The sequence below is a fragment of the Apus apus genome, chromosome 5 (genome assembly GCF_020740795.1).
Source record: "Apus apus isolate bApuApu2 chromosome 5, bApuApu2.pri.cur, whole genome shotgun sequence".
In the NCBI taxonomy this organism is placed as follows: domain Eukaryota; kingdom Metazoa; phylum Chordata; class Aves; order Apodiformes; family Apodidae; genus Apus; species Apus apus.
Window position 1 is genome coordinate 16,100,574 of NC_067286.1, and position 27,472 is coordinate 16,128,045.

A 27,472-nucleotide genomic window follows, 5' to 3' on the forward strand; every position below is an offset into this window, starting at 1 on the left:
GTAACAGAGCATTGGAACAGGCTGCACAGAGGGGTTGTGGAGTTTCTTCTCTGGAGACATTCAAAACCCATCTAGACGCCATTCTGTGTGACCCTGCTGTAGCAAGGGGGTTGGACTAGATGATCTCCAGAGGTCCAGTCCAACCCCAACCACCCTGTGACGCTGACTTTCTTTCCAAAACCTTCTTTTTGACTTGAAATATTCCTGCTATGATAATGTGATTGCTCTGACTTTTACAGCCTTCTTCCTTGCCATTTGCAGTGTTTGCTTGTTACTATCTTACAAGAAGCTTTATATAGAATAAACCGGATCCTATTCCCATGGACTAATTTTAGGAACTCATCACCAAGCCTATATTATTTTTGTTTTGCAGAGGAAATTGTAAATTAGAAAAGCAGAACCCTTCTGAAAACACAGCGTGGGCGACATTCATGTTTACTCGGTGGAGAAAATTCTGGAGTGCCCCTGTAACTGTATTTACAGGGAATGTTATAATGTACTTTGCTTTTCTGTTTCTATTTACTTATGTCCTGTTACTGGACTTTAAACCACCTCCACCCGAGGGTCCATCTGCTAAAGAAATTATACTTTACTTCTGGGTTTTTACCCTGGTCTTGGAAGAAATCCGACAGGTCAGTAACCTACAACATCTTAGTAATAATACAGTAAAACCTGAGGCAATATTTTGAACAGATTTACAATTTGTAGAACTGTACAAGCTTCGAAGTTCCAAGTGGCAGGTGCAGTTCTGTACAGAGGAGCCATACAGAACCCACCTTATCCAAAACACTTTGCCTCTCTCTCCCAAAGCAACCTCTTCCTCCACCATGTAAACCTGTAGCTCCAGGCTTGTTTTTCCATCCTGCTCCAGCTGTAGCCAAGTGGGCTACCAAGATTCAGGTGTCCTTCACTTTGCAAAATATCTCCCTGATTTCACTCTCCAGAACTAGGTCCTTCAGTTATAGTCAACATCTGGAAATATAGCAGACAAATCTACATCTACAGAATTTTAAGTGATTCTTCCACACTGGAGATCACTTAAAAAAACCCAACACACAAAAAACCAAATGAAAAAACCACCACAACAAAAAACAACAGAAAACAACCAACAACCAAGTAAATTAATTCAGATTATTTGTGTTTTTCCTAAAATACTTCTCAATTCAAAACATTAGCAGATCTTTTTTATTTCCTTTAAAAAAAAACAACAACAACAAACCAAAACAAACAAAAAACAATAACCCAAAGTTCTTCGTTACTCTCCCAGTTACCAGTGAAGGGGATCCCAACTTGTTATAATTTATTTGAAATTATGCAGCAAGGTCATAACCAGAGGAAGACATGGAAAATACTTGGATCAAAGAACATTACACCTGTAAAATATGAAGAGTGCCAGGCTAAAACCTATTTAAGAAATCCAACTCTTCCCTAGATAATCAAATGTGCACTCACTGACAATTCAACCACCAGATCTGTTGATGCAGTTTAGACAGGCAGCACCTAGAAACTGAACTTTGACTGGAAGTTGTTTTATTGTTTAACAGCCCAAATGCTGACAAAACCTTCAATCAGGCCTCAAAAATTCTCAAGTCTAATATCACAAGAATAAAAATTTGATTTTTTTTTTTCTTTTCGATCTAACATTTTTGTTTTAAACCAGTTAACCAAGCTTATGTTTTCAAGCTTTTTTTTTTCCCCTGTGACACTAGGAAGTTGTTTTGCTCTTTGCAATGAAGAAGGAAACAGGTATTATGTTAAAACTCAGTCATAATGAAATAGTGAAACAAGAAACAGATATATACCAATGATTATTCCTATTTTTCAGAGTTTCTATACAGATGAAGACACAAATTTAATGAAAAAATTTAAATTGTATGTGGAGGATAACTGGAATAAATGTGATATGGTGACCATCTTCCTCTTCATAATTGGGGTGACCTGCAGGTATATATCTGTTCCATGTGATGTGCTCAGCATCAGGAGCAAGGGCTATGTATTGCAACTGAAAGGAAAGTCTCATGTGCACATGAGGACAAGCTCTGACATTTACTTTTACAAGCTCTGAGACATGTTTCTGCAATAAAAGCCACTCAAATTCTGTGGAATCATAGACGTTGCTCTGGACACCACAAAAAGACATATTGTATTCAAACACATGTACAGAAAAGCTTTGCTTTTGTTTGCTTGTTTGGTTTTGGCAATCATGGGTAGTCGATGGATTTTATCTTTTTAAAAAGTATTATTTTTAAATTTAAATAAATGTCATTGCTGCCAAGACAAAGAATACAGTGTCCCTCCACCTTTTGGCTATTTCTCATCATTTTACAGACATTATATTACATTTGTCTTACAGACTTATCTAACCCTGAAGCACCTGCCTTTTCCTCATTAGGCTGTATCAGGAAACTGAGTATAATATTTGAGAAAATACTTCTTAGCAGCACTTGCTGAGATCTGATATTTCATTTAATGTGCTCTGCAGGATGCTGAACTCAACTTTTCAAGCTGGCCGTACAATACTTGCCATTGATTTTATGGTGTTTACACTTAGACTTATGCATATTTTTGCAGTTCACAAACAACTTGGACCAAAGATCATAATTGTGGAAAGGATGGTAAGTGTCTCTCTTAGATAAATACTTGTGCTTTCTAAAAAATGGAGAGTAGGAAATCTTCTCTTTACAAAGGAAATCCGTTTATAACCTAATTTTTTAAGGCATGTCATTTTTCATGTATTCCCTTATTTATTGTATTAGATGCAGTAAGTTTGAAAGAGATCCTCCCCAAGACCTCTGTAGTGTAGTAAGTTGGTCCCAGTTTACTAATCCTTGTACCTTTCCTAATAATTTATCCTCAGATCTGGCACATGAGGAGTGGAATATCTGACTTACTACTGTTCCTCCTACTTGATAAGCTCTTCATATTCAGGGCACAACCTGAGACAGAAAACAGGCCATTTACAGAAGGGCAGGGCATTTACTGAATGACGCTGCTCTGCTTGGGGAGACTGATTGTTTTATTTGCAAGAAGTGTGAAAAAAAAATCTGTTAAAAAGGATAGTTGCAAGTTTCCCACAGGAGTTATTCGTACTTGTACTTTGTAGCTCCAAGTTACAATGAAAACTTAGTAGTACTTTGTGAGCTGTTGATAAAATATTTTAATTTATTACCACTCTCCTGCAGGAAATGAGGCATTAGGACTACAGTTCCTGTGCTTGGGTATGCATTGGTATGGTGAAGTAGCTTTCTATTTAGGCATGTTAATTCTCTAGGCCAATTAGCTCATGGTAACTGATTAATATAAGTTCATCTAATTGCAAGTACTATTATAGAGTCTACAAATATTTGATTTGTGACTAACAGCAGAGCTCAGTAAAAGCCCTACAGTCTAAACAAGCCTATACATTGAATAAACATAACTACCAAGCTATTTGGATTTGTCTACAAATGCAATAACTAGAACTCTAACATGACATTTGCTTGGAGTAGCAAAAGGGTAAATGGCAAATAAATATTTGTTCTTGAACATTATCTAGCTCACAGCACTAGCAGACTTCTACTGTAAGAGAACAGGTCAGATCTGCAGCTCCTAACCCATCCGTGCTGCAGAGCCCTGAGCAAATGTGGTGATGTGTCTGTTATGTTGGCATCTGAAGTCATATGAGATAACACACAGATTAAAAAGAAGCAAGTAAGAGTATGAACAGCAGCCTAGACAAAACCCTAAAACGGGACCTTTCATCTTCTCCCCATCCAAGCCAAGACAATGCCTCAGCTTTGGTAGTTCAATGTGGAACCCTGAAAGAAGGAAACAAAAGGAAATGTGGCAATGAAAGAACTGTGAAAGTTACTTCGGTCAATGATAGCTTCTTGAAAGATTCATCAAGTGGGTTTAAGCAAGATAATTTCCCATAAAGGGAGAAGCAATCCATGATTGTCTCTCATTGGCTTTCTCCTTTTTAACCTTGCTACAGAATTGCTGAAACAAGTAGCGGCTAAAATGGCAGTTCAGTGCCAGAACATGCCCATTCACTGAGACTGCAAATTGTGGAAAAATATATCCAGACTTGCCACTGCTCTCTCTTAACTATGACACCATTACAGTTCTGAAGCACTGCTAAATTTGAAATCATCCAGAAAACAAAATAGAATGGAAAAAAGTCAGAGAGACATCAATTATGGCCTGCATGGCTCAGATACTGTATTTGTTAACAGAACTCCAAGTAACCTCCTGGAGGTCTGAAATGGCTGCTTTTGGCTAACTACACAATCCAATCATCTAATAGAAATGAATCTACAGTCCCTAATGAACTCTGTCAGATTAGATGGAAAGAGGATTAAGTGCATCCCTTCCACCAGGGAAAAAATATTGCACTTGAAATACATATTAGATTTTTTTTTTTTTTTTTTTAAATAAGTGCTTCAGGATTCAGTTACTTCTGCTTCTGTAGAGAAACAGAATGTTTAAAAGCAGGAAGTCCTGAAAACAATCCCTCAGATGCATTACTTAGCTTGAAAACCTAAGACAGAAGCCACCTGATCCTTTCAGCCTTCCATGGCTGCTGTGCCAGTGGTTCAGTTTTCATCAATGACCACTGTTTGTTACCAGAATCCACTGCTGCAGCAGAACTCTTGTCATTCACAGTAAAGTGGTCAATGGTACTGTGAGATCTCACAGTAAATCTGCATTGAAAAGGTCTCATGACTTTCACTTTAAAAGTAAAATGTGTTTCATTTGTAAATGCTAGATGATTGAAAACCAAGGTTTTAATTTAAAACATGCCTTTTTCTAAACGAGCTATCAAAGAAAAATGCTGGTTACAGGCCAAGAACAATATAACAGCAAGGTCAAGAGTGGAATTCTGTGCATGGAACTGTATCCTATTCCACCACCTAAACAAGCTTGTAAGGAATTAGAATTATTTGAGCCACTTTCATATAGAAAGACTACTGTTCTTGGACTATGCTGTGAGAGTCACCTCTCCTCCTTTTCTCCTCTCCCTCTCTTTTCTAGATGAAGGATGTTTTCTTCTTTCTGTTTTTCTTGACTGTGTGGCTCATTGCCTACGGTGTCACAACTCAAGCTCTGCTCCATCCCAATGACAGCCGAGTGGAATGGATATTCAGAAGAGTGTTTTATCGTCCCTACCTTCAGATATTTGGCCAGATTCCACTGGATGAAATAGACAGTGAGAAAATTTCTTTTACCCCTAACTTGGCTATTTTTGAATGCACAATTCTGATTACAGCATGGAATTATTTCACAGTCTTGTATTTTGTTTGTTTTTAATAATTATTTTAATTAATTATTGTATTGTATATATATTTTTTTATTTTCTGGTGCCCTCAGCACAAGAAAGATATAGACTTGTTGGAGAGGGTCCAGAGAAGGGCCAGCAATATGATTAAAGGCCTGGAGCACCTCTGCTATGAAGACAGGCTGAGAGAGTTGGGGCTGTTCAGCCTGGAGAAGAGAAGGCTCTCGGGAGAGCTTACAGCAGCCTTCCAGTACTTGAAAGGGCCTACAGGAAAGCTGGGGAGGGGCTTTTCATCAGAAAAGTTAGAGACAGGAGAAGGGGTAATGGTTTTAAACTGCGAGAGGGGAGATTTAGGTTAGATATTAGGAAGAAATTCTTCTCTACAAGGGTAGTGAGAAACTGGAATGGGTTGCCTAGGGAGGCTGTGGATGCCCCATCCCTGGAGGATTTTAAGGTCAGGTTGGATGAGGTTTTGTGCAACCTGATCTAGTGGTAGGGTTCCCTGCTCATGGCAGGGGGGGTTGGAACTAGTTGATCTTTAAGGTCCCTTCCAACCTTAATGATTCTATGATTATTTTTTTTTCATATTAGTCCTGCAGGCCAAAGCTTTCACATTACTATGATATAAATCGTGTAATTGCGAAGAGATGTTGTGCAGTGAGGAATTACATTGCAGCAAAAGGGTCGACCCTATTTAGATAAGCTGTCTGAAATATTCACACAAGGATTTGCAGTTTTAAAGGCTGCCATACCTATTTTCACTTTAATCATTTCCATTCTGTTTAATCTAGACTCAGATAACCCTGGGTAAACTGATATAATAGCACCTCCATACATTTTGGCAGTAGTTTAACATGACAGTGTTACTGCAGTACAGTTCTGCCCATAAGCAAACACTTATGTTTTAGAATAAATATTCCTCTAGAGCATTTGTTGACTGGAGGTAAAGCTGCCCAAATCAAATAAAGCTAGTAATTGCATATGTGCAACATTTCAAACAAGGCAACATAAAAATAATCACAAAACATGGAAATACTTAAGACATAAAGGCTCAAAGCAACATTTCTGATGGATTTGCAGATAAAGTACAGAACAAGTCATCTCCCAAAGAAGTCTGAAGTAATGCCACTGCATTTAGCTAGAGCAACAGTGCTAAATGTCAGTGGCAATATTAAAGTACAAGTTAAACATGAGGTAATATAGACGGAACAAAAAAAAATCCCACAGACAGAAGCAAGCTAGTAAGCATTCTTTCATGTTCACTTTGCTTAATAAGAAGCAGCATATGTCTTAGAAAACTGAAAAGCCTGAATGAGGCAAGAGAGCATGGCTGTGATTTATCTCACTTAACTTTAATCATCATTGATGTAAGCATGCACAGCACAACAAGTCATTCTTATTTCCCTCAAAGTAATTGAAGAGAAACAAGTGTTTCTGGAAAAAGAATAATCTCGTTTGGAAATAACCACGTGTTGCATTCCCTAGAAATGTGTGTTTCACTTCATTGAGACTCCAAAGGATGTCTTCACCTGGATAAATAACTGGATAAAAGACAGAGGAAAAAAGAATTAACTATACAGGCAACTTCCAGAAGGGAATAATTTGTCCTGGGGCCCTCTGGGGCTTATTCTGCTCAACATCTTTATAAAGCATACAGAAAAGGAAATGGGTAATGAGCACAACGAAATTTGCTGATAAAACTTCATTACTGGGTAGTAGACAGTAAAGCTAACACCTAAGAGTTGCATAGGACCCTACATGCTAAATCATCATTTAAGATTCAGTGTAGTTAAGTTTAAGGCAATTCAACTGGTGAAAGCAGTCCCAGCTGTGGTGAGCTTTGATAGAACTGTATACTATAGAGAACATGATGGTGAGGTTATCTGTGGCAGTGGGGAAAAGAATTACTAGTAAAAAAATGGAGAATAAACTAGTAAGTATCATTATTCTACTTCACATTTGTGGACTTAGTTCATAGCTGGAGACAGGATACAGGGCCAGACCTCTGGTCTGGTGCAATAGAACCATTCTTGATAACCTCGACTGCAGGCTCAGATGTACAAAGTAGTTTAAATTTAGAATGAGGAACCCCATTCCCAGCTTTTACTGCATTTTCCCCTCTAACACATGTACCAGCATGAAGACTGTGAAGACAAGTATGTGGGAGAACACAATTCCTAAGTACTCAAAAGTAGGACTTCAGGACCTCAAAACTAGTCTAAAAAGGATACAGCCTTTTCAGTACAACTCCCATTTGCTGAATGTTATTAAAATGCCATTTGTGACAACCATCTTGTCACTTAATGAGCAGTCAAGTTGTGGAGGTCTGCATTGTCCTAGGGTTGCAACTCTCTTGAACATTAAAGCAATGTCTCTTCATGTACATGGCATGATTACATTTTCACCAAATTAAAGACATTTTATATTAGTTCACAAAAATGATCTTCCAACTGCAAGAATTAGCCCAGTAGCTCAAGCAAAGAACTGGCCTTTTAGTGTTAAGAGAGTCTTGTATTTATAGTCCTGCTAATAGTCAACAAAGGCAATACAAAAATACTACCACAATATTGGGTTTAAGCTTTTAATGACTGTAAAATACTCAGAACTTATGCTGTTATTTATATGCAGCCAAGATTAAATCTCATTTTAGCAATCATTGTCCTTGATTTGTATCCTAACAGTAAAGGTACTAAATATACACATACATCCATGTCACTAGTTCTTAAAAAAAGACACATTTGGAGATACTAATTCGGTCTTTATTTGCACTGAAATAACTATGAAATGCAGCACTTCAAACCTCAGGAGAAATTTGTAATTCTTGCTATCCTTTGTTGAAAGTCAAAGATTTTGCTCACCAAAATGCAAAGCTTTTGTCACCACTCAAAGAAATCAGTATAGCAGCAGGATTTGTAAAAATCAATTATTTTATTTCTCTGTTCTTCCTTTGCAGCATCAAGAATGTACCCCAGGAACTGTACATTAGATCCACTGCAGGTTCTGCAGGAGAACTTGCCATCATGTCCTAACAGCTATGCCAACTGGCTTGTCATACTTCTGCTGGTCATCTTCCTACTAGTCACAAATGTTCTCCTTATGAATCTCCTGATTGCTATGTTCAGGTAAGAGCAATTTCAGTAATACCAGCTTGGAGGCTGCAAAGTTTTAACTGAATACCCACATTCACTACATCACATTCATTTTGGAGTACACTGTTTTCCTTGTGAATATTATCTGGGGATTGATAGGTAGGCTTCTGTGATCACATAGCTCAGAACTGCTCATAATCCTTTCTTCTGCCACATTAAAGCCAAGAAGAAAAGAGTCCTCTTTTACTGCTAAAAATTCAATTAAACATGTACACAAGAGTCCCTGGCTGTGCTGCAGCACAAATCTGCAGGTGCAAAGCAGCTGTAAATTTGGCAGACTTAACAGCGGATAATCTGCACAGAGGGGAAATGCTTGATGTCAACACAGCTCATAATGACTCATTTAGTAGAAGAATTGATGAGGCATGTTTGCTGATCTTGCCTGAGTGAAGTGGAAATACCTTTAAAAAAAAAAAACACAACAAACTAATGTATGTTTTAATATTTGAAGACTGCAACTGCAACTATTTTAATATGTAAGAATTTGCACAAATTTTAGATTAACACTACATGGCAAACTTCCTGTTCTTTTTTTAAAGTAAATGTGGAACTAAATTTTGTAACAATAAGCTATAGTTTGTTAAGGTAAAACCAGTTACATACTTTTCCCCCCCCCCCACCTACAGTTACACTTTTCAAGTTGTTCAGGGCAATGCAGACATTTTCTGGAAAATTCAGCGCTACAACCTGATTGTTGAATACCACAGCCGGCCGGCCTTGGCACCACCATTTATCATTATCAACCATGTATCTCTGGTGCTCAGAAGGATCTTCAACAAAATGGAACATAAAAAAGAACATCTGGGTGAGTTATTAACACACATCTTGTAACTGGAGACCCTGATACTCTCTTGGGACATGCTGCATGGGCAAAACTGAAGAGAAATTAAGATTTCCTTAGGCCAAGAGTCACCATTTATTTTTAACAAAGACTGCCAGGAGAGCATAAATGAAAAATTAAAGCTTCCAATGGATCCTGTACTATAAACAGTTTCCCATCATGCATTTCTTTATGCATCACAGTTATTAAAACAAAGGTGTTGATATAAATCTGGTTAAAGGGATTTGATTTCTGAAGAGATAACAATGGATAGGTTTAATGAATAACAAATAGTTATGTCACTTGCTCTGAATTTTAGTAATTATTAAGTACAGACAACCCTACAAACATATACCAAGTCTAAAATTCTACTAGGATCAGCGGAATTTCCCAATACAAAGACATGGAGAGTGAGCAAGCACACTTAGAGAAATGGTGGTCCCTTCAAAGTTTTAATTAAAAAGACAGACGAATTTCAGCTAATCACAGAAGGCATTTGGAGGCTTTCTATAGTGATGGCAAACTTAGCCCATCTAGTTTAATAGTGTCTGATAGTAAGCCTTGTTTATTCCTCATGTGTGAGCTGATAATAGGCTTAGGAGCCCATTTCAAAGCCCTTTGACTAAGCTCCCTCTCAGACACACTCCTTCTGGCTATCAAAGCATATGGATGAAGATTCCTATAAAAACCCCAAACAACAACAACAAAAAAACCCAACTAAAACAAAAAATCTGAACACTTTTATCCCCTAGCAAAGCAAGTGCCTGACTGGCCAGGTTATAGATTTAATAGTGTTTGGAGAAAGCAGCCAGTGTGCCCTTTTACCAGTCTTTAGGAAGATGTAACTTATGTTACATTGAAAATACATCTATGAAATTGAGGTCAGTTGTTGGCTGGGATACTTGACAAGAACAACAGGCTTTACACTTAAAGGCATAAGGAGTCCAGTTGGAGACCTGTGACTAGTGGTGTTCCCCAGAGGTCAGTACTGGTCTTATACAACATCTTCATCAATGACCTGGATGAGGGGATGGAGTGTATCCTCAGCAAGCTAGGAGGACTGGCTGATACACCTGAAGGCTGTGCAGCCATTCAGCAAGATCTAGACAGACTGGAGAGCTGGACAGAGATGAACCTAATGAGGTTCAACTAGAGTTGAGTGTAGAGTCCTGCACTTGGGGAGAAAAAACACCATGCACCAATACAGATTAGGACTTGACCTGTTAGAAAGTGACCAGATGGAGAAGGACCTTGGGGTCCTGGTGAACAAAAAGTAGAAAATACCTGTTTTACTCTGCATTTTCATAACATGACTCTCCTGCAGTGACCAAATGCTTGCAAAAGCAAGACTTGATTTCTTGTTAGTGTTGCAGCCTTCCAATACTAGTGTAAGAGAAAAAGGAGTAAAATCTAATTCATAATTTCTTCCTTTTTTTTCGCCTGCAGAAAGAGATCTTCCAGTTGGCCTAGATCAGAATATTATAACATGGGAACTTGTGCAAAAAGAAAATTATCTTGTACATCTTGAACAAGAAAGGAAAGAAAGCAATGAAGAAAGGCTGAAGGCCACCTCTAATAAGTATGTTATTCTGACCCATAATAAATGTACCTTGCAAATCTTCAGCTTTGAATGAGATAAACATTCAGGTGCTTGTAAAGCTGATATGGAGAGTTAAACTGCTATGAGGTTAAGAAATAAGCAGTCCATAAAAACATGTGAAAAGCCAGCATCACTATATTATAAGAGGTTTTGGCACTCTTGAAGCATGTACAATTACAGACTTGTAAGCTCCAGACAAATCTGCAGTCAAGCTCAATGAAACTCATGCTCATGAAGAAATGGTGGAAGAATAGTTCCTTTGCTATCCTGTAGTGCATGTGCTTCCATCCCTTGTAGGAATACAGCTTAGACTTCTGAGTTAGCCTTTTGAATGTCTTAGACTTTTGAACAGGAGTTTCATAGATTCATAGAATGGTTAAGATTGGAAGTGAAGAATTTTTTTGTGATGTCTAACCTAAATCTCCTGTCTTTCAGTTTAAAACCATTACCCCTTGTCCTATCACTGCCCTCTCTGAAGAAAAGCCCCTCCCCAGCTTTCCTGTAGGCCCTTCAGGTACTGGAAGGCTGCTGTAAGGTCTCCCCAGAGCCTTCCCTTCTCCAGGCTGAACAACCCCAGCTCTCTCAGCCTGTCTTCATAGCAGAGGTGCTCCAAGCCTCTGATCATCTTGGTGGCCTTTCTCTGGACACTCTCCAACAGCTCCATGCCTTTCCTGTGGGATCCCTTTTGGAAAGGGATACTTTGAGCTTTGCACTGAACCAATCACAAAATGCTTTAGTCCAAAAAAAGCAGCAGCTTTTCCATATTGACACGAATGGAATGTAACCTGTTAGAAGGAAACTTTGAAATAGTAGTTATGGTAAAGCAGAGAGGGATTTGAGGAGCCTATGGGGAATCAGATGCTAAGAATAAGGAGCATGAAGGATGCAGAAGGATGAAGAAAGCATGTGGGCAATATGATCTGGGGGCACTATATCACTATATGGAAGTTCTCTACACAGTCCCTTTGGACTCCATGGAAAAAGGGATTTAAATGTCAAACTAGTTCATGAAAATGAAACCTTGTATAAATTTTAAGTGACTTATCTCCCCTGTGTTGATGGAACAAATATTGTGGCCTCAGTTCTCACATCAGAATCAGTTTGTATTTGATGCAAGTGGGACATAAGTCACTGGAGACAGTTGGGCCTAAGGCTCCTTTCTGCTGGCCTTGATTTCGACAGCAGCCAGGGCTAAGTGGCCTTCACCAGAAGATGATCAGCTGCTGTAACCTGTGGCTGTTTATAATTGGTCCCTGGGCAACAGGTGCATGAGAGTGTCTCAGAAATGCTGTTCAATAAATACTTGCAGAAACACCTCAAAAGGACAACACTTTCAGGGGACTTTGGGTTATGTCAGCAGAACAGAATTGCCAGTGAGGTGTCATGGCTCTAGGAAATGATGTGGGTTTTGTGTTTTAGGATTTCTTCTGAGGCCTCTCCCTTTTTGCTCAGCATGTCTCTTTTGTTTCCATAGGCTGGATAATTTGTCGAAATATTTTTGTGGATTGAAAGAACAAGAAAAGCGGTTTAAAGTTATGGAAACTCAGGTAAGTAATATTTTTAGAAGCATTTATATCAGCTTTAGGATTTTACTACGTTTCTATCATTTCATAGTGGTTTGGCAAACCCTATTTAGGGCTATAAGGAAGAAGAAACAGATCTGTATTATGGTTTCACTTATTGTTTCCTCTGGCAATATACATACCCAAAGAAATGTTTCTCGCCTCTGGTAGAAAGAGGAGCACAACATTTCTTGCTCTCTTTGCTAGTCTACCTGAGAAGTATTTAATTCCTTCATTAAGAATGGTTCCAGAAGGAAACACTTCATCTTCCTGCCTCCATTCTCTTCTGTCACCAAACCTTTTCTTTCTTTAAACTGACTGAAAATACCCGCATTCTGTTTGATCTGACCAAGACTAATCTCTTGGACAAAAGTTTTTTTCTAATTTTCTTAGACACCAGATACTGACGTCCCAAAGGGAAGTGTCTAACATAAAAATGTGAAACACAAATAATAGAAGGAAACCCTATCTTGAGCTTTTGCTGACAAACCTTTGAAATATAAACAAACATTTCTTAACCAGTCTGAAAATGCTCAGCACTACCATGTGCTACATAGCACAAGTGTAATTGTGTTCTTTGTCCCTAGAACTCCAGTGTAATTCTGGCCTGACTGAAAGTTTCTCAATACTCCCATTGCAGTTTACCTCCCTTTTCTTATCCATTTTATGGCTTCCTGAAAAAGTTATGCTGTGTTTAATGACCAATGTTGACACCAAATACAGACCCAACAAGAACACACAAGAAATGCTTTAGCAAGTTTGTGCCAACTTGATATAATGTAATATACTTTAAAAAGGGAAGATATTTAATAGGAATTGTCCTCCAAGACAGTTCAACTATTTCTTTTTAAAAAATGTAGTATCTCTGATGCTGCTTCAGTCTGCTGCCTAGATTATTTTTCCTGTAAATTTAAGAATGGATCAAGTACTACAAACATTAGCTGATGTGGAAATCACTACCTATTTTGTAGATTTGCTACTGTACAGCTGTTATCTCCTCAATGGCAGAGGTTTTAACCAAAACCAACCTCTTGAGCAACCAACCAGCTCCAAACTATAAATGTAAGTATTGAAAACAATAATGGAAAAGCTCGATAATACAGCCAAACAATTTGATTTAAAAAATTGCAAGAAAAAATAATTGAAAAAGAACCATTTAAGGAGATGTAAAGGAGTACATCTAGAGGTAATGGGAATATAGACAAGAAATAGAATACTCATACTTCAGACCGAATACCTTTTGCAATGTATATTTAAAAGGTTTGTGGACAGGACTATTGCTTAGTGTGAGTTAGAATGAGCTCACCTAACTTAAGCATGTAAATAAGTATCTATTTTCTTGAGAGGGTTGTGTCTTGGGGGTTCTTGAGTCAATGCAATAGTACTACCAAAGTGTTACCAAACCATTTAATATGGGTAATGGTAGTAATTTGAAAAAAAATAATAAATTGAGCAAGCCTCCTAGTTTGTTTTAATCAACACAGGTCATTTGCCTTCTGAGCTGCAACTATTTCTGTCAGTTAAGAATCTTGTCCCGTGTCCCAGGGCTTCATTGGTGGGACTTTTTAAAACATTGGAGAAAGAAACAGACTATTTCTCAGCCACCACAGGATATCCAACACACTCCTTAACGATCTATTTCAATATCTACCTATTACTATCTATTACATGAAAAGCTCTCAAAAAATCAGACTGAACATATATATATATATATATATGTATGTATATACACATACTATATAGGAAAACGTATAAGCTGGAAACTCAGCAAGTCATGACATGACAAGGCCTCAGATCATTCAGGCGAACTAAACTCAAACTTGACTTAATTCTGTTAAAAGCTTATAAAACACATATGTAAATTGCTTAAGTATCAACATTCCAGTGAGGAAAAACCATCCTGTAGCATGTTCCCCAGACATCTTAATACTGTGACTACATAAAAATCAGAAATCTAAATAGCTGAAAAAAACCACAAACCTGTTTTTATAACTTACTGAGCAAATGCAGAATAGAATCTACAGAATCTTTTTACCGTTGATTATTTTCAACATTTTAAAGTTTTTAAGTAATAACTATTAGGTGCCCCTTGTCCTAAAGCTTTTAAACAAGCACATGGTTTTTACAATCCTATTAGGTTTGAATACCAACACAGAAGTGCCTTTGCCAGAAAGAAGGGAAAGAGAAGAGCATGCAGATCAGTCCGAGACTGACATCACATACATTGATAACTAAATTTTAATCTCAGTGCTTCAGATTAAACCTTTTGTCCTACTGAACTATTGCAGAAGTAAAATCCTAATCTTATGGAAGTCTAAGGTTCAGCTTCAAAGCCTTTATGCCAAACACTGTCAATGTTTGACACTACTGAGGATTTCTTTGTCTTCCTCCTTCAGTTTCTTGGGCTTTCTTCCCTCATGCTCATATATTGATTGTTTGGTCCTTTCTCCAAAACTCCACCCTGCAAATCGCAGAATCCTCTAGGATGACTCTACCACTTTATTTTCAACATGCCTTCTGTTCTTCAGATAATACACCCTCAATCCAACATCACCATTGCTCAGTTCCACACTGCTCTGTTTGAGGGAGTCTCTGTTTTGAAGGGTGATCATTTACACACTCAAAACCAAGCCACTTCCTTGGCCGAGAAAGCAAGCTCACATTTCTGAGTTCCTTAGGAAATCAAGAAATAGTTTCCACAGGAAAGGGCCTGGGATACTGAACTATTACAACCCATAGAGTTCCTGGAGTTCTTGCAATCCTCAAACAATTGCACTCACTATCTTTACTACCCACACTGGCTTCTCTGAGGTATTCCTCTGCTGGTATTTCTTGCTGAGGGCCCCTCACTTATCCCCAGAAACTGGAATCTCATCACACAGTCCTCAAGTGTACAGTGGCTTGCAGTCACTTTCCAAACACAAAGCAGGTGACCCTCTCACAATCAGAGCCCCCAGCCTCTGCTGCTTGCTCTTTTGTTTTAATGCCAGCTCAGTTAGTCAGCTTGCTGCTATTAAAGGAAACCTTGCCTTTTTGTACCACACCACAGTTACACCCAAGCACTTCTCTCATTTCATTTTACTTTTCTCTCACAAAGGTCAGGAAAAAAACAAACAAAAACATACTGTAAAGCAAGAATGTGTAGAAAGAATTGTCCTACAAACTAGAATTTTTTCATTACTTAGACTGGCATGTACATTTTAAGCATACAAAAGTTAGCTGGCTTTATTAGAATTTTGTATTTAAAGACCAATAAAATGAATATTGCTACTGTCCTTTACAGGGAAATTTATTTGGAATAATATAAACAGTATCAGAAAGGGGAAGTATTGGGTCGTGGCCTTTCTTACACTGATAAGCTTCAACTAAACTTAATTTCCTCATGCATGTAACACTGCTTCTAGGCAACAAATGCAGGTTGTGCAAAAGCTTTCTCTGTTAGCAGAGGAAGAAAAAAACATCTCAGATCTGATAAAAATACCTTTCCAACATTAGTATTTTATTAATGGATATGAATCTTGTTATGGTGTCTTCATAAAATAGGCATTTGTTCAGTTTATACAACTCTGCTCCAGACCTAAGCAACCCCCAAAACAGTTATTGGAGTTTTTGATACTCTCCTACCTGTTCTTCACCCTAGGCAAGCAGAACTTATAAAACCAGTAAGTTTTCACAGAGCTACAGCTTTTCTTAGGACATAACGCATCTCATATAACCAGCATGCCCTGCTCTTGGCAGCAGCTTCCTTTCTGAAACAGCTATTATCTAAATTGTAATCAGCAGATTAAGTATCCACTGAAACCCAAAATCTATTTGGAATTGTTATGTCCTGTTCACATGCTCTGGAACAACTAATGGATTTAGCAATGACTCATTATTGAATGTGTATCAAGCTCTATACTCATGAGAAAATACATTCTGCTTTTAAAATTAAAAGGTGAATTTCAGAAGACAGAGCAATGTTACTCATTTTACACTGATTTCTGCTTCTATTGCCAAATTATGCATCTGTTCAAACACAAAGACCCAAATTATTTGAGTCTACCAGTCAATTGTTGATAAGATGCTGACACCCCCACAGAGGAAGTAACCTACTCAAATACCTGTTTAAGCAAGCACAGCATAGCAAGAAAAATGACAAATTCTAGAGATGTAGTCTTTCACTTCATGGTTATAAATACTAACATTGGGGTTGGTTTATTTAGAATACTGGCAAAAAAAAAAAGTCAGTCCAAACTGACCTGAACTAATTTTAGTTTCAAATCATATAAACTTTCAACGGATTTAATCTTTCAACCTTATTTATAAAATTTATTAACATTGTGTGAAAAACTACTATATTTTACATTCATGACAATGTGATTAATTATATGAGGTGATTGATTCATTCTGCGAGGTGATTCTCTGTATATTCTAAAATTATTAAGAATGTTAGAAATAGGAATTTTAGAATCTAAAATATAAGACTTGAGGGATAAATTATAAGAGGGTGAGCTTAGGGTAACATTCCAGAAGATTTTCAAGACAATTCTCAAATAAAAACAAACTGAGTATTTGTTAAAACTCCTACAGCTGTATTAATCAGCATAGTTCAAAGAGATGAAGAAATCAAGCTACAACTGAAAGTTGTAGTATAAATACCTCATTCCCACCAAATCCCACACACAGAGTCAGTGTGGAAGCAGCGTCACCTGGAAAGGACACAGACATGCGCAGACCAAGAATTATCACATATCATACCAGCAAGAGAAAAAGCTGTCACCCAATTTGACAATTGAATTCTGCTCTCTATACAACATGGTGAGGCTTAGCTGAAGCCATCCTGAAGGTGTCTTCACCAGGATGTATCCAGAGTTGTATCTCTTCACAAGAAGCATTGTTTTTTTAAAATCTTTATCATGTAACACTAAACAAGGTAGGTATTAAGCCAACTTGGTTTTGCCAGTTCCCACCTGGGCCCTCCAAACTCATGGCTGGGCACTGCTGTGCTTCCACTATCAATGGCAATGAAGGATGTATAAAAACCTAAAAAGGTTAAAACAAACAAACAAAACAAAACAAAAAAACACACCACCAAACAAACAACAAAAAAACAACCAACAAAAACCAAACCCAAACAAACAAAAAAAGGCTTTCTTCCCTGGGACAGGCCCAGGAGAAATCACATCCAGTAGAATAAAACTAGGTTTTATGGTTTTATTTTCCTTGTTTAAAAATCTCTGCATAATGAGCTCATGATCTTTGTTCCAGGATTCTACATGATTTGGGAACAGCTCTAAATTTGGAGGTTATTAAGAAGTCTTGCAGCCTTTTAGCTAACATACCTTTTTATTTAGTGCTCAGGGCTACTTCAGCTCCAGAGCAAGCCCCAGGGAGCTGCTCAAATAAACAAAGCATGCTTTATTCTAAGATGCAACTATCCTGTGCCCACAGACTTCTCACAAACAAAAAGTCTGGACTGTATTTTAGGCAGCTTAATTTCTAGCAATATAAAATGTTCTTGGTTGCTGTGATGCAAACTGATAGACAAAAAGGTATCTTGTAGTTTCCAGACCAGAAAAAAAACGTCAGAGAAAAAAAACTTAAACACCTCCACAGACAATACAGGTCCTTGGCTGTCTCCAATGTGATCCATCCTTCAGGATTCTTCCTCCTCCCCTTCATCATCTACTTTAGGTCGGAAATTTTTCCTGTTCTTCTTCTTACTGCTATGGAATCCAACTGTTTCCACCAATGGCTCTTCACCTGTACCACTAAAACTCGAACTAAGCTTACCTTCTGTATTCAAGTCCCTCACCATCATGCACTCCTCCTCCTCCTCTGCTGCCTTTCCACTTCCACTACCTAAATGACCCAGCTCTACCTTATCGTCCTCCCTCAAGTCATCTCTCTTCTTAAGAGATTTTGCTTTCAGATCTGTTTTCGTATGTTTCTTATCATCCTCTCCTGATGATGTTTTCTTTTCCAGTCCATCAACACCCCTTTTTATTGGTTTGGTGAATACAATCCTCCCGGCTCCACAGCTGGAAGGGTCCTGGTTGAAATATGGGATGTAGCTATCTTGGGCAGCTGAGCTTTGTTCCTCCCCTCTTTTCTTCAAACCCTCTAGAAACTCCATGGCCACTGCCCTGTTAGTCTTGTCAGTAGACTCTGAAACTCCTTCTAGGCTGTATTTGGTCCAGCGCTCTGGGTGTGCCACATAGTCAGGTACTGCAGGAGAGGTTTTGGGAGCCAGCACTGGTTTGGCTTGCTTTCCCAGGTTTTCTGGAACCATGTTACTTGAAACTGTGGTTGGAGGCAATGGACGCTTAAACCTCCCATCAACAACATTATCTTCAGGCATTGAGGGCACAGACAACTTGGCTGCCTCCTCCAGGCAATCAAAAATGCTCTGGCTACGGAGAGAGAACGTAGAACTCATGCCCCTCAGATGGAATGGCTGGACAGGAGATCTGTGACTGCTGTTTGAAGTGTCAGGGGTCTTCCCTGATCTGTAATCCCCATCGTCTACAGATGGCTCCTCAGGAGATATCGTATCAACTTCTGCTTCATCCGTTAACCCCAGATCATCAGAATCAGAATCACTGAGTGACACCGTGTCTGTGGGCAAAACTCCTTCATAGTCTGTGGCACCCCCAGCCACTATCCCTAGAAAGGGTTCACCTCCATCCTGATCTCCCATCTTTGAGTTATCAGTCCAGGGAGGTCTTTGAAATAGGCCCAGGAAAAGCTGCAAATACAGTTTTCCTAATGTCCAGTGAGTTTAGTGCCTAGGATACAAAGAATGGTAAAAATTCAACAGTTAAGTAAGACTATAAGTCTGTACCATGCAAAATAATTATCACAATGTCACAGGTGGTTGTGCTTCAGGGATTCCTAAACAATTTTGCTTGAAATAAAAGCATTATTTGAGGAATGGCTGCACATTACTTACACAAGACTCAATACAAGACTATGAAGTAATTAAAACTAGTTTTGCACATCAAATTTCATGTCAGGTTGCAGCAGGTCCAATTATTAAAAGATAATCATGAAGTTTTGGAGCAAATCTGAGCACCTCATAAATGTCTTACACATCTCCCAAGAGAAAGCAATGACCTCTCCAAATTACATCCTGCATTTATCATACTGTGCAAGTCCACAAAAACACATCCTACTAATTCAGTTTGTTCCAGCCATTACTACCCTTTACTGCGTTAGCCACTTTACCTCCTGTCCTAGTAATGATCACATTCTGCCTGTTATAAGGGGCACTACCACTGATGGAGATCATGGCAGAGAAGTCACAAAAATATCAGGGCTGTGGTTTCAGGATTGCTAAGTGACATAAAATACTAGCCCTACTCTGTCCTTGGCTTTAAGCTCTCATGTATTTATTTGATTCCTGGAACCACTCAATGAGCCAACTAAGAAACCAAACCCACCAGATTAAGAAAACTAATTGCATATGTTATGCTAGTGCACGGAAACAAGCCTGACTTCCAGTAGCAACTGGAATACCTGATTCCCTCTGCCACCTGCTTGAACTTGGCACCTTGCAGAACTGAGGTGGCTGACACTCACTCTGCCACTTGCTGGGCAATCAGAAACAAGAGTTGGCAAACACAAGCTTCGGGTCAGCTCACAAGAATGTGAATTACAGACACAGTTCCAATATATTATGAGAATAAGCTCAGCTACCTAATTTTAAGTTCTTTTGAAACTATTCAGTTTCTGTCCAACAGACATGGAAAGCTTGTTAGTCACTCACTTTCTCTGGAGACTGAGTCAGCTTTGCCTCCTGAGGGTCAGTTAAAGCCACCGAAGATCTCAACACTTCCACCCTAGAAAACAAACATTCCCATAAAGATACTGGAAATGTAGTTTTTAAATGAGGTTTTAAAATAATTCCTTCCCCCTGAATCATCCAAAGCTGCAGAACTGAGTTCTAAATCTGACACAAACTCACGCTAGTAGTCTGCAGATATTCCTGGATTTTTGGCAAAAGAACACACAGCCTAATAAGGCAGGCACCACTATACTTGCTCAGTCTCCACATTCTCATTGCCAACCTTATTCTGTAGAACAGAGGAGAGGTTTTAAATAAATAAAACTGCAACTTGGACATGCAGTAAAGCATCACAGTATGAACAGCATTAAATGCAGCTAAAAAGTATAAAATTCAGTTATGCATTGCAAGTACTAAATGGTGCAAAAAAAGATACCATAGATACCACATAGTTGTGTTTTCAAAGAAATGTCACATTCACTGTTAGGGCCTGATTTTCTTTGGACATTAAAACATGAAACTTCTTAATAGTTCAACAGACCAAGTGCTGTGTTCCATGTAAAGTCTGGCTGTCTTTGACAAAAGATCTGATGAATGCTTTAGAAAACATCGCCCTCAGTGTAACCCCTAAATGGGAAATAATTACCTAAAAATCATCCTGCTTCATTTTATAACACATCCAAGTAAAGACTACAACCCAAACGAGACACTGAAGAGCACAGCTGACAACTAAAACAGCTGTTTTCAGATGGCAGCGTTTTAAGTGTTCATCACAGGCTGTGAATCAGAGTATCTGTCTAAGGGGAGTTACACAGAGAGAAAAAATTTTGGTCCTAAGATGTTTTGGCCTGAACTGCATTGGAAGCAAAACATACTGACCCTTACAGCACACACCAGACAGACTCACGGGTTTATTAGGGTGACGTGATCACAGCACAACTCACAGGATGGTGTGTCTCTGCATGGGAAGGTCCCCATTAGACTCTTCCATCCTGGTCTTACACTAACAGGCTCTGTGCGTCCTCCTGCTGCCTGCGAGGGACACAGAGACCCCAGTCACTCCAAATCAAGGCCAAGAGTCTGCTCTCACGGCAAAGACAAAACTGCAGCAAAACCTACGGGGAGTACCCTGCTAACCCTACCACAGACCTTCGGAACGGCGCCCACAGAGGCTGCTGGGCCAAAAACGAGGGCAGCAGCCCTGGGGCCTGGCTCACACCTCCCCGGGGGCACCCCGCGCCGGGAACGGGCCCACGGCCTCGCCCAACATCACAGCTACAGCCCGCAGCCTCAGAGAGCCTGCCTGCCCGCACAGGGCCTCCCCTGGCCGGGACACAACGCCCCTACCCGCCCCGCAGGCCCCTGCACCGCCGGGGACCGACAACAAGGCCCCGCCGCCCTTCTCCCCGCGGCACAGGGGCGCTCGGAGCCCCCTCTCCGCCGCCACCCCCCGACTCCCGCTCAGCGCCGCGCACGGAGGCCGCTGGCGTAGTGCCAGCGCCGGGCAGGCGGCGGGAGCGGCGGGGAAGGGCGAGGGAGAGGCCGCACGGCCCGACACCCGCCGCGCAGCCCGCAGCCCCGTCCCTGCTCACCGCGGCCGCCGCGCCCGCCTCAGCCCGCCCCGCCCCCGCGCGGGGCGCGCTGGGATACCGAGTCCCTCCCGGCGGCCACGGGGCGGAGCGGCGCGGCGAAGAGACTACAACTCCCAGCAGGCTAAGCGGCACGGACGGGGCGGAAAGAGGGCGGCACCCGCCCCGCCTCTCTCCTCTGAGCCCTGGGAGCTGTGGGCCCTGCGGAGGACATTTTGAGGGGAGAAGCGCAGGGATGACATCCCGGGCCTGCAGGGAAGCGGGGCCGGGGTCTCCCTTCCGCCGCCACGGGGAGGACTACAGCTCCCAGAGAGCACCGCGCCCCACGCTCGCCCGCCATTTTGAGCCTTTGAGGGGATGGAGGGGCCGGTTGGGGAGGGGCGGGGGTCCTGCCCGGGGGTCCTGCCCGGGGGTCCTGCCCGGGGGTCCTGCCCGGGGGTCCTGCCCGGGCCTGCGCCGGGCTCTGCTGCTGCCGCCCGGGAATGGCAGCCCGGCCACACCTCGGGGTGCCCGGCCAGCCGTCTCTCCCTCAACAGTCTGGAAAATAATACCAAGCAGAGCTTTTTTCTCATCAGAAAAGCAAGGATATGCTAGCATGAACACTTCAGGGGATGTCTGGGTCATTGTTTTTTTGCTTTTTTTTTGTTACTGGTTGGTTAGCTCGGTTTTGGTTTGTGGTTGGTTTGGTTTTGGCCCGAGTTTTTTTATTTTATTTTATTTTTTAGTTTGTGTGTATTTACTTTCTAACTAGAAAACCCCAAGTCTAGCGGCATAAAACCATTCTCCACAAAATAAAAAGTTTCCATTTTCTGTCCCAGAAGAATATGTTCTGTGTGTGTGAAGTGGAATTCTGTCTGAAAATGGTGTCTTGGTGTCAGCCAAATACACCAATTTTCCCCCCTTCCCTTTCAGCAAAAATTTCAAATTTTCGGTGTAAATACATTTCTCAAGTGGCTTCAGCATTTAGCTGGTCTGCCCTACATTAAGGAAAAAAGAAAAGGCAAGGTTTGCTGGGCCAGCACGTGGCCCAGCAAGTTTGCAGAGCTCATCTTCACCTTTCCTCAGTCTCAGGCCCTCTTACTGTCTCGTGTGGCTTTGGGAATTTGTTGTTAAACTGAATTAATGCCTGCAGAGAGTCTGAGCCTTTAAAGGTTGTGCCTTTACCTCTTTGGACCACCCCACTCTGAGAGGCTTGCCATAGCCCTTGAGTATAAGCAAAGCTCCCCTGTGCCGCTGTTTTGCAACAAAAGAAGAAATTACCTTGTAGCCCCACCTGGTCTGGTTTTAGCGGCGCTGTGATTTCCTCCCCGCAGCACCCCAGGCCTGGCTGCGTCCCTGCTGTTTGCTGACGGGTGTGCTGGAGGTGAGGCTGCACCCTCCCAGGGAGACTTGCCCGGGTGGGTCGCGTCAGGCAGGGCCTCGCTGTGAATCACCCGTAACATAAACTGCAGCCACTTTGTTGGCACCATCAGTTTTTAAATAATATGCTTTCACCTACCAGAATGTTGCTAACTACGGTAATTTATGAGATGAGAACTGCATTTGGCAGCAATGGTAAGCTTAGTGCAAAATGTCTTCTGTCTGGCTGGAGTTGTGCTGTAGATTTAAAACAACGGCTCTAGAGGTGTTTCCCTCTTTAGTGATCCTGGTTTTCTAATGTATTCACATATGTTGGTACAGTCACAGACATTCAAACGATTGCCCAGTTGGAGGGAAGAAGAAAGGCCAACGAGTCCTCTAGTAGGTGAACAGGAATGGATAGGAGGGTAGTAAAGAGACAAAGGGAGCCAAGAACAAACCTCAGGTGAAGGCTACCAGTGCTGTGTAACACTGTCTAGGGTGTAGGGGCACACCAGGAGAGAGCCTCTGAGGATACTAAGGAGCAGGCAGGAACATGGGGAGTAACCACTGGCATGCCCCAGTTTTGTAAAGCTGGAGACAAGCAGGGTACACCATGGACTGGTGCAAATAATGATGCTCTTCTGTTTGAACTCTGGTATGAATGCTAAATTCGGGGCAGAAGAGGGCTACGCTACCTCGGCCATTTCTGTCACCTGTGGATGTGGACAAGCCTTCAGGGACAAGCCCCATTCCTCCATTTCCAGAGCCTACAAGTTTACTTTTTTTTTGCCTGAATGCCTTGCATGTTGATAACAAAGGTCACCTTCAGAAGCTGGCTGTACCCTTCTTCCTCCTTCCTGTTTTTTGCAGAAGATTTAGTATTGAGCATTGCAGAGGACTAGGGATGAGCTGCTTTTTCTCTGGTGGCTGAGGACCAGACAGTTTGCAGCGGTGGAGATGCTGGTGTCTTGGGAATTTCACTATTGCTTGGCGACAGCTGAAATGAAAATAATGAGTCAGACTCGGAAGATGAACAGATGGTAAAGTGTTTTGAGTTCAGTGGCATGAACTGAGGTAGCTTGAAGAGGGATGGGGGACTGAAAAGCAGATCTGAGCTGCAGTGCAGAACATCATCCACACCCTGGGCTCCGAGGGGTTGGCTCCTTTGCAGAGATGGCCCCACACATCTGCAGGAAGCCAGTATATCCTTACGTGTGTGGGGGCAGAGTGTGCAAATACATACTAGTCTCAGCCCTGTGACTAGATGCCTAGTGTGCCTTTCTTGTAGATAAATCTGTTGGTTTGCCCCCATCCGGTAACTTTCCGCTGCACACTGACAGGTTCCTGCTGCTTCCATGATCAGAGCCTGTGTAGGTGCCTGGCAGGGACTGCTGGCCCCTCTCCTTGTGGATATAGGAAAATGGGAGCTGATTCCCAAGCAGCCCCTCAGATCTTGCAAGCTAGAGTGACTGGATGCATTTTCACTATCTCCTGTGTCTGCAGCAAGTATGGAAGTTAGCCTGTTGTGACCACACTCAGCTAATGCTGGACCTCTTGAGGAGAGGTGAAAAGGGAAAGGTATGTTTTCCTGCAGGCAAAAAGCACAAAAAAACCAAACCAAACTAATCCACAGTAGTGACCTCTGTATCCTCCACTGGGAGAAGGCAGCCACGCCAAGCCAGAACAGGAACAGGCTAAAGGAAATGATTCGAGTTGTCCTCTCCCATTTGCAGAAAGAAAAGCCTTGAAATCTCCCATGGGGTGAGTTTCCAAGATCCAGTGCTTGATACCACCTCTCTTCTACACCAAGCTTCACTTACCTGTTTTATTTTGCTCTTGCATTTGGTCCTGGCTCACCTGTAAGCAAGTTTGATTTATTCAGTGCTGTTTGCCCACGTTGGTGCTTTCTCCCCCTAAGCTAACTATATAAAATTAGTTCCCCTGGAGTGATGCAGACAGGCTATGAAGGTCTTTATCAACTTGATTCTTCATAACGTTATTGCCAGCCTGGAGAGGCCCTGTAGGGAGAGCTTGCAACCCTTTTTCTGTTGAAGACACAGCACATGTAGGAAGGAACTGAAGTAATTTCAAAAGCAAAACTCTGCAATTAACTCAAGTTTGAAAAAAAACCAGTTGGGGGTCTCTATTCATTTTGATTTAGCTACAGAATATTTGTACTAAAAACCCCTTCTACTAATTCTTATTTTTTGTTTTCCTATCATTGGCCCCAGTGTGCCAGACACAGCAGTAGTGAAGGGCTGAAAAAGGTTGTTGGGACCAGCTGAGGGCCTTGAAGTTAATATTAAGGAAAAAACCCCAACTAACACCACAAAACCCTAAAACACTCCAGACCTCTTGTTAAACATGGCCTGTAGGGAGCTTCATTAAGCAACACAACTTGGTAGCCAACACAGGGCTTTGCAGTTAACACCAGTAACCCTTGCTGGAGGAAATCTTACCAGTTTGGTTGGAGCTGGCAGGCAGGGTGTTGTGTGCACACTGTCTCACCTGACCTCACACCAGCACCTCGTCAGTACTCGGCAAAGCTGTCTTCTAACAAGGGAATGCCCTAGCAAAGCAGGGCCAAGAAACACCATTTTATTAAAAGGCAGAAAAAGTGTGGTTAAACTCTAATTAGAAATGTTACTTGCAACCACTGGTACTTGAGCTGAGCAATCTAAATCAGTGGAAAAATGCCAGGTGGTCCATATTGGCATGTCTGGCTGCAAAGCTTACATACCCTCTAATGTATCTGCAAGTGTGAAAACAACACGGGGTTCAGTTATGCAGCAGTTTTAATGTCTGGGAGGTGTTTTCTGTTTGCTCCAGGTCCCTGGGCTCTGCAGTGAAAGCATCAAGCTGCCTGTGTCAGCCAAGCAGCCAGAGGTTTGCTGAAGTGCTTGCACTGGAGCAGCAGGTCTTTGCTTCTGTGCACTCCTGCTTAGGTTATGCCCTGTGCAAGGTAATCTGGTGCTCCTCTGGCTGGAACTAAAGGGAATGGTCATACAAAAATACACAGATTAACACACTTCTTGTTAAACTGCACAGTGTGGTACCAGTGGGATTTGGGGTTTCTAGCATGTGTCTTTATGACGTAACCAATAGCTGGTTGGGTAGTTAATTGCCTCTCCCCTTTAGCATCCACTGATGGCAGATGTTCCTTCACTGGGGGCTCTATTTCCACTCTCATGTCCTCTCTGGTGCAGCCACAGCTTCCCAGCCTTGCCACAACCCTACCACTAAATGAGATTGTTATTATGGAGGCTTTTTTCAGAACAGTCTCTGTCAGCAGCTTGCCCTGGAGGTGAAACTCCCTTCTCTCCCCTAACTGAAAGCACCAGGCTGCCATGCCCAGCAAAGGAAATGTCAGTTCAGAGCAGGAATGTGAGCAAAGCCACCATCTAACACGTCCTTCATCATTGAGCCTGGCAAGTGGAGCTGGCAGGCAGAGGGAGGGTGTGGCTGGGAGCCAGCAGCAAGGATGTTTTCCTCTACAGAAACCTCTACCATGAGAGAGCTGGCTGCTTTTTTTTTTGCTTCCTGTGGGAATACTGCAAATCTTGGTTAGAACTTAGACAAACTCTTATTAGGGAATGGATATAACCATTCTATACATCTTCATCTCAGCTGTTTTAGTTGGAAACTATTAAGCACATTACAACACAAACAACAGCCCAGAAGAGGCTTACAAAACAGAGCTTGCCAAAGAAAAAATACCTCAGAAACTTCTACTTAGAAACAGTCTACAGGTTGTTTTTTTAAAAAAGTAACAGTTTGAGAAGGGGTAGAAAAAGAATTCCACTGTAATAAATACCAACATGGTCTATCATAGGAAAAAATCACATTTGTATTGAAAAATTGTTTCACAAAAAAAAATTTAAAAAATTGCACAGTCATATTCCTAGGATTTGGAAGTCCACAGTAAGGTCTCCAGTGACTTTCCAAGTCCTTCAGGCCTCAGGGAAAAATATTAAAGAGATGAAAAAGACAGGGCTGTTGGTGCAATGTGAGAACAAGCAGACTACAACTGTTCCACCCACCCTTCCCCTCACCATGATTTATCCATGTGGCTCTACATGCTCCTACACAGCAAGGCTGCTCTTTCCCAAGAATAACCCATGTCTTAACAGCACCTTAAAGGCACCTGGTTTGCCCAGTCCTCTCCCAGCATCTCAGCTCAAGCATCACATACACCTCATCTGTTTTGCACACACCAGTGTTAATACACAGACCTGAGGTGCAAACAGAAGGGACTGCATTTAGCCAGGGAAAGTTTAAGATCCCAGCTATGCTTCCAGGCTGAGGTCCCAAGGCACATGCCCTGGATGCCAAATAAGCACAGTGCTTTGCCAGTTTGTTTCCACTATTGTTTCTCCTCCTGTTGAA

At 41.3% G+C, this 27,472-nt stretch overlaps 2 protein-coding genes across 6 annotated transcripts in view; one reads left to right on the forward strand and one right to left on the reverse strand.

Moving 5' to 3' along the window:
- The window catches only part of TRPM5 (transient receptor potential cation channel subfamily M member 5), a 40,070-nt gene extending 25,319 nt beyond the window's left edge, over nt 1-14,751 (forward strand). The window contains exons 15-24 of the mRNA XM_051620421.1: nt 374-632; nt 1,826-1,944; nt 2,483-2,615; nt 5,014-5,188; nt 8,211-8,379; nt 9,033-9,211; nt 10,673-10,805; nt 12,301-12,373; nt 13,360-13,450; nt 14,526-14,751. Coding sequence (XP_051476381.1) covers nt 374-632; nt 1,826-1,944; nt 2,483-2,615; nt 5,014-5,188; nt 8,211-8,379; nt 9,033-9,211; nt 10,673-10,805; nt 12,301-12,373; nt 13,360-13,450; nt 14,526-14,623 — 1,429 coding nt within the window. The 3' untranslated portion in view covers nt 14,624-14,751. The remainder of the gene's footprint in view (nt 1-373; nt 633-1,825; nt 1,945-2,482; nt 2,616-5,013; nt 5,189-8,210; nt 8,380-9,032; nt 9,212-10,672; nt 10,806-12,300; nt 12,374-13,359; nt 13,451-14,525) is intronic.
- Nucleotides 14,752-17,570: 2,819 nt separating this feature from the next.
- On the reverse strand, nt 17,571-21,780 carry TSSC4 (tumor suppressing subtransferable candidate 4). Of its 5 annotated transcripts, none has more exons than XM_051620425.1 (4): nt 21,749-21,780; nt 21,101-21,188; nt 20,139-20,211; nt 17,571-19,158 (listed from the first exon to the last, which is right to left on the reverse strand). In XM_051620425.1, exon 4 carries the CDS (start codon nt 19,068-19,070, stop codon nt 18,027-18,029), a length of 1,044 nt encoding a protein of 347 aa, XP_051476385.1. In that variant the 5' UTR covers nt 19,071-19,158; nt 20,139-20,211; nt 21,101-21,188; nt 21,749-21,780; the 3' UTR covers nt 17,571-18,026. The 5 variants fall into 5 exon arrangements, with proteins under 5 accessions (XP_051476385.1, XP_051476384.1, XP_051476386.1 ...); XM_051620424.1 differs by lacking the exon at nt 21,749-21,780 and adding an exon at nt 21,306-21,674; XM_051620426.1 differs by lacking the exon at nt 21,749-21,780 and having other exon boundaries at nt 21,064-21,674.
- Nucleotides 21,781-27,472: the final 5,692 nt, after the last annotated feature.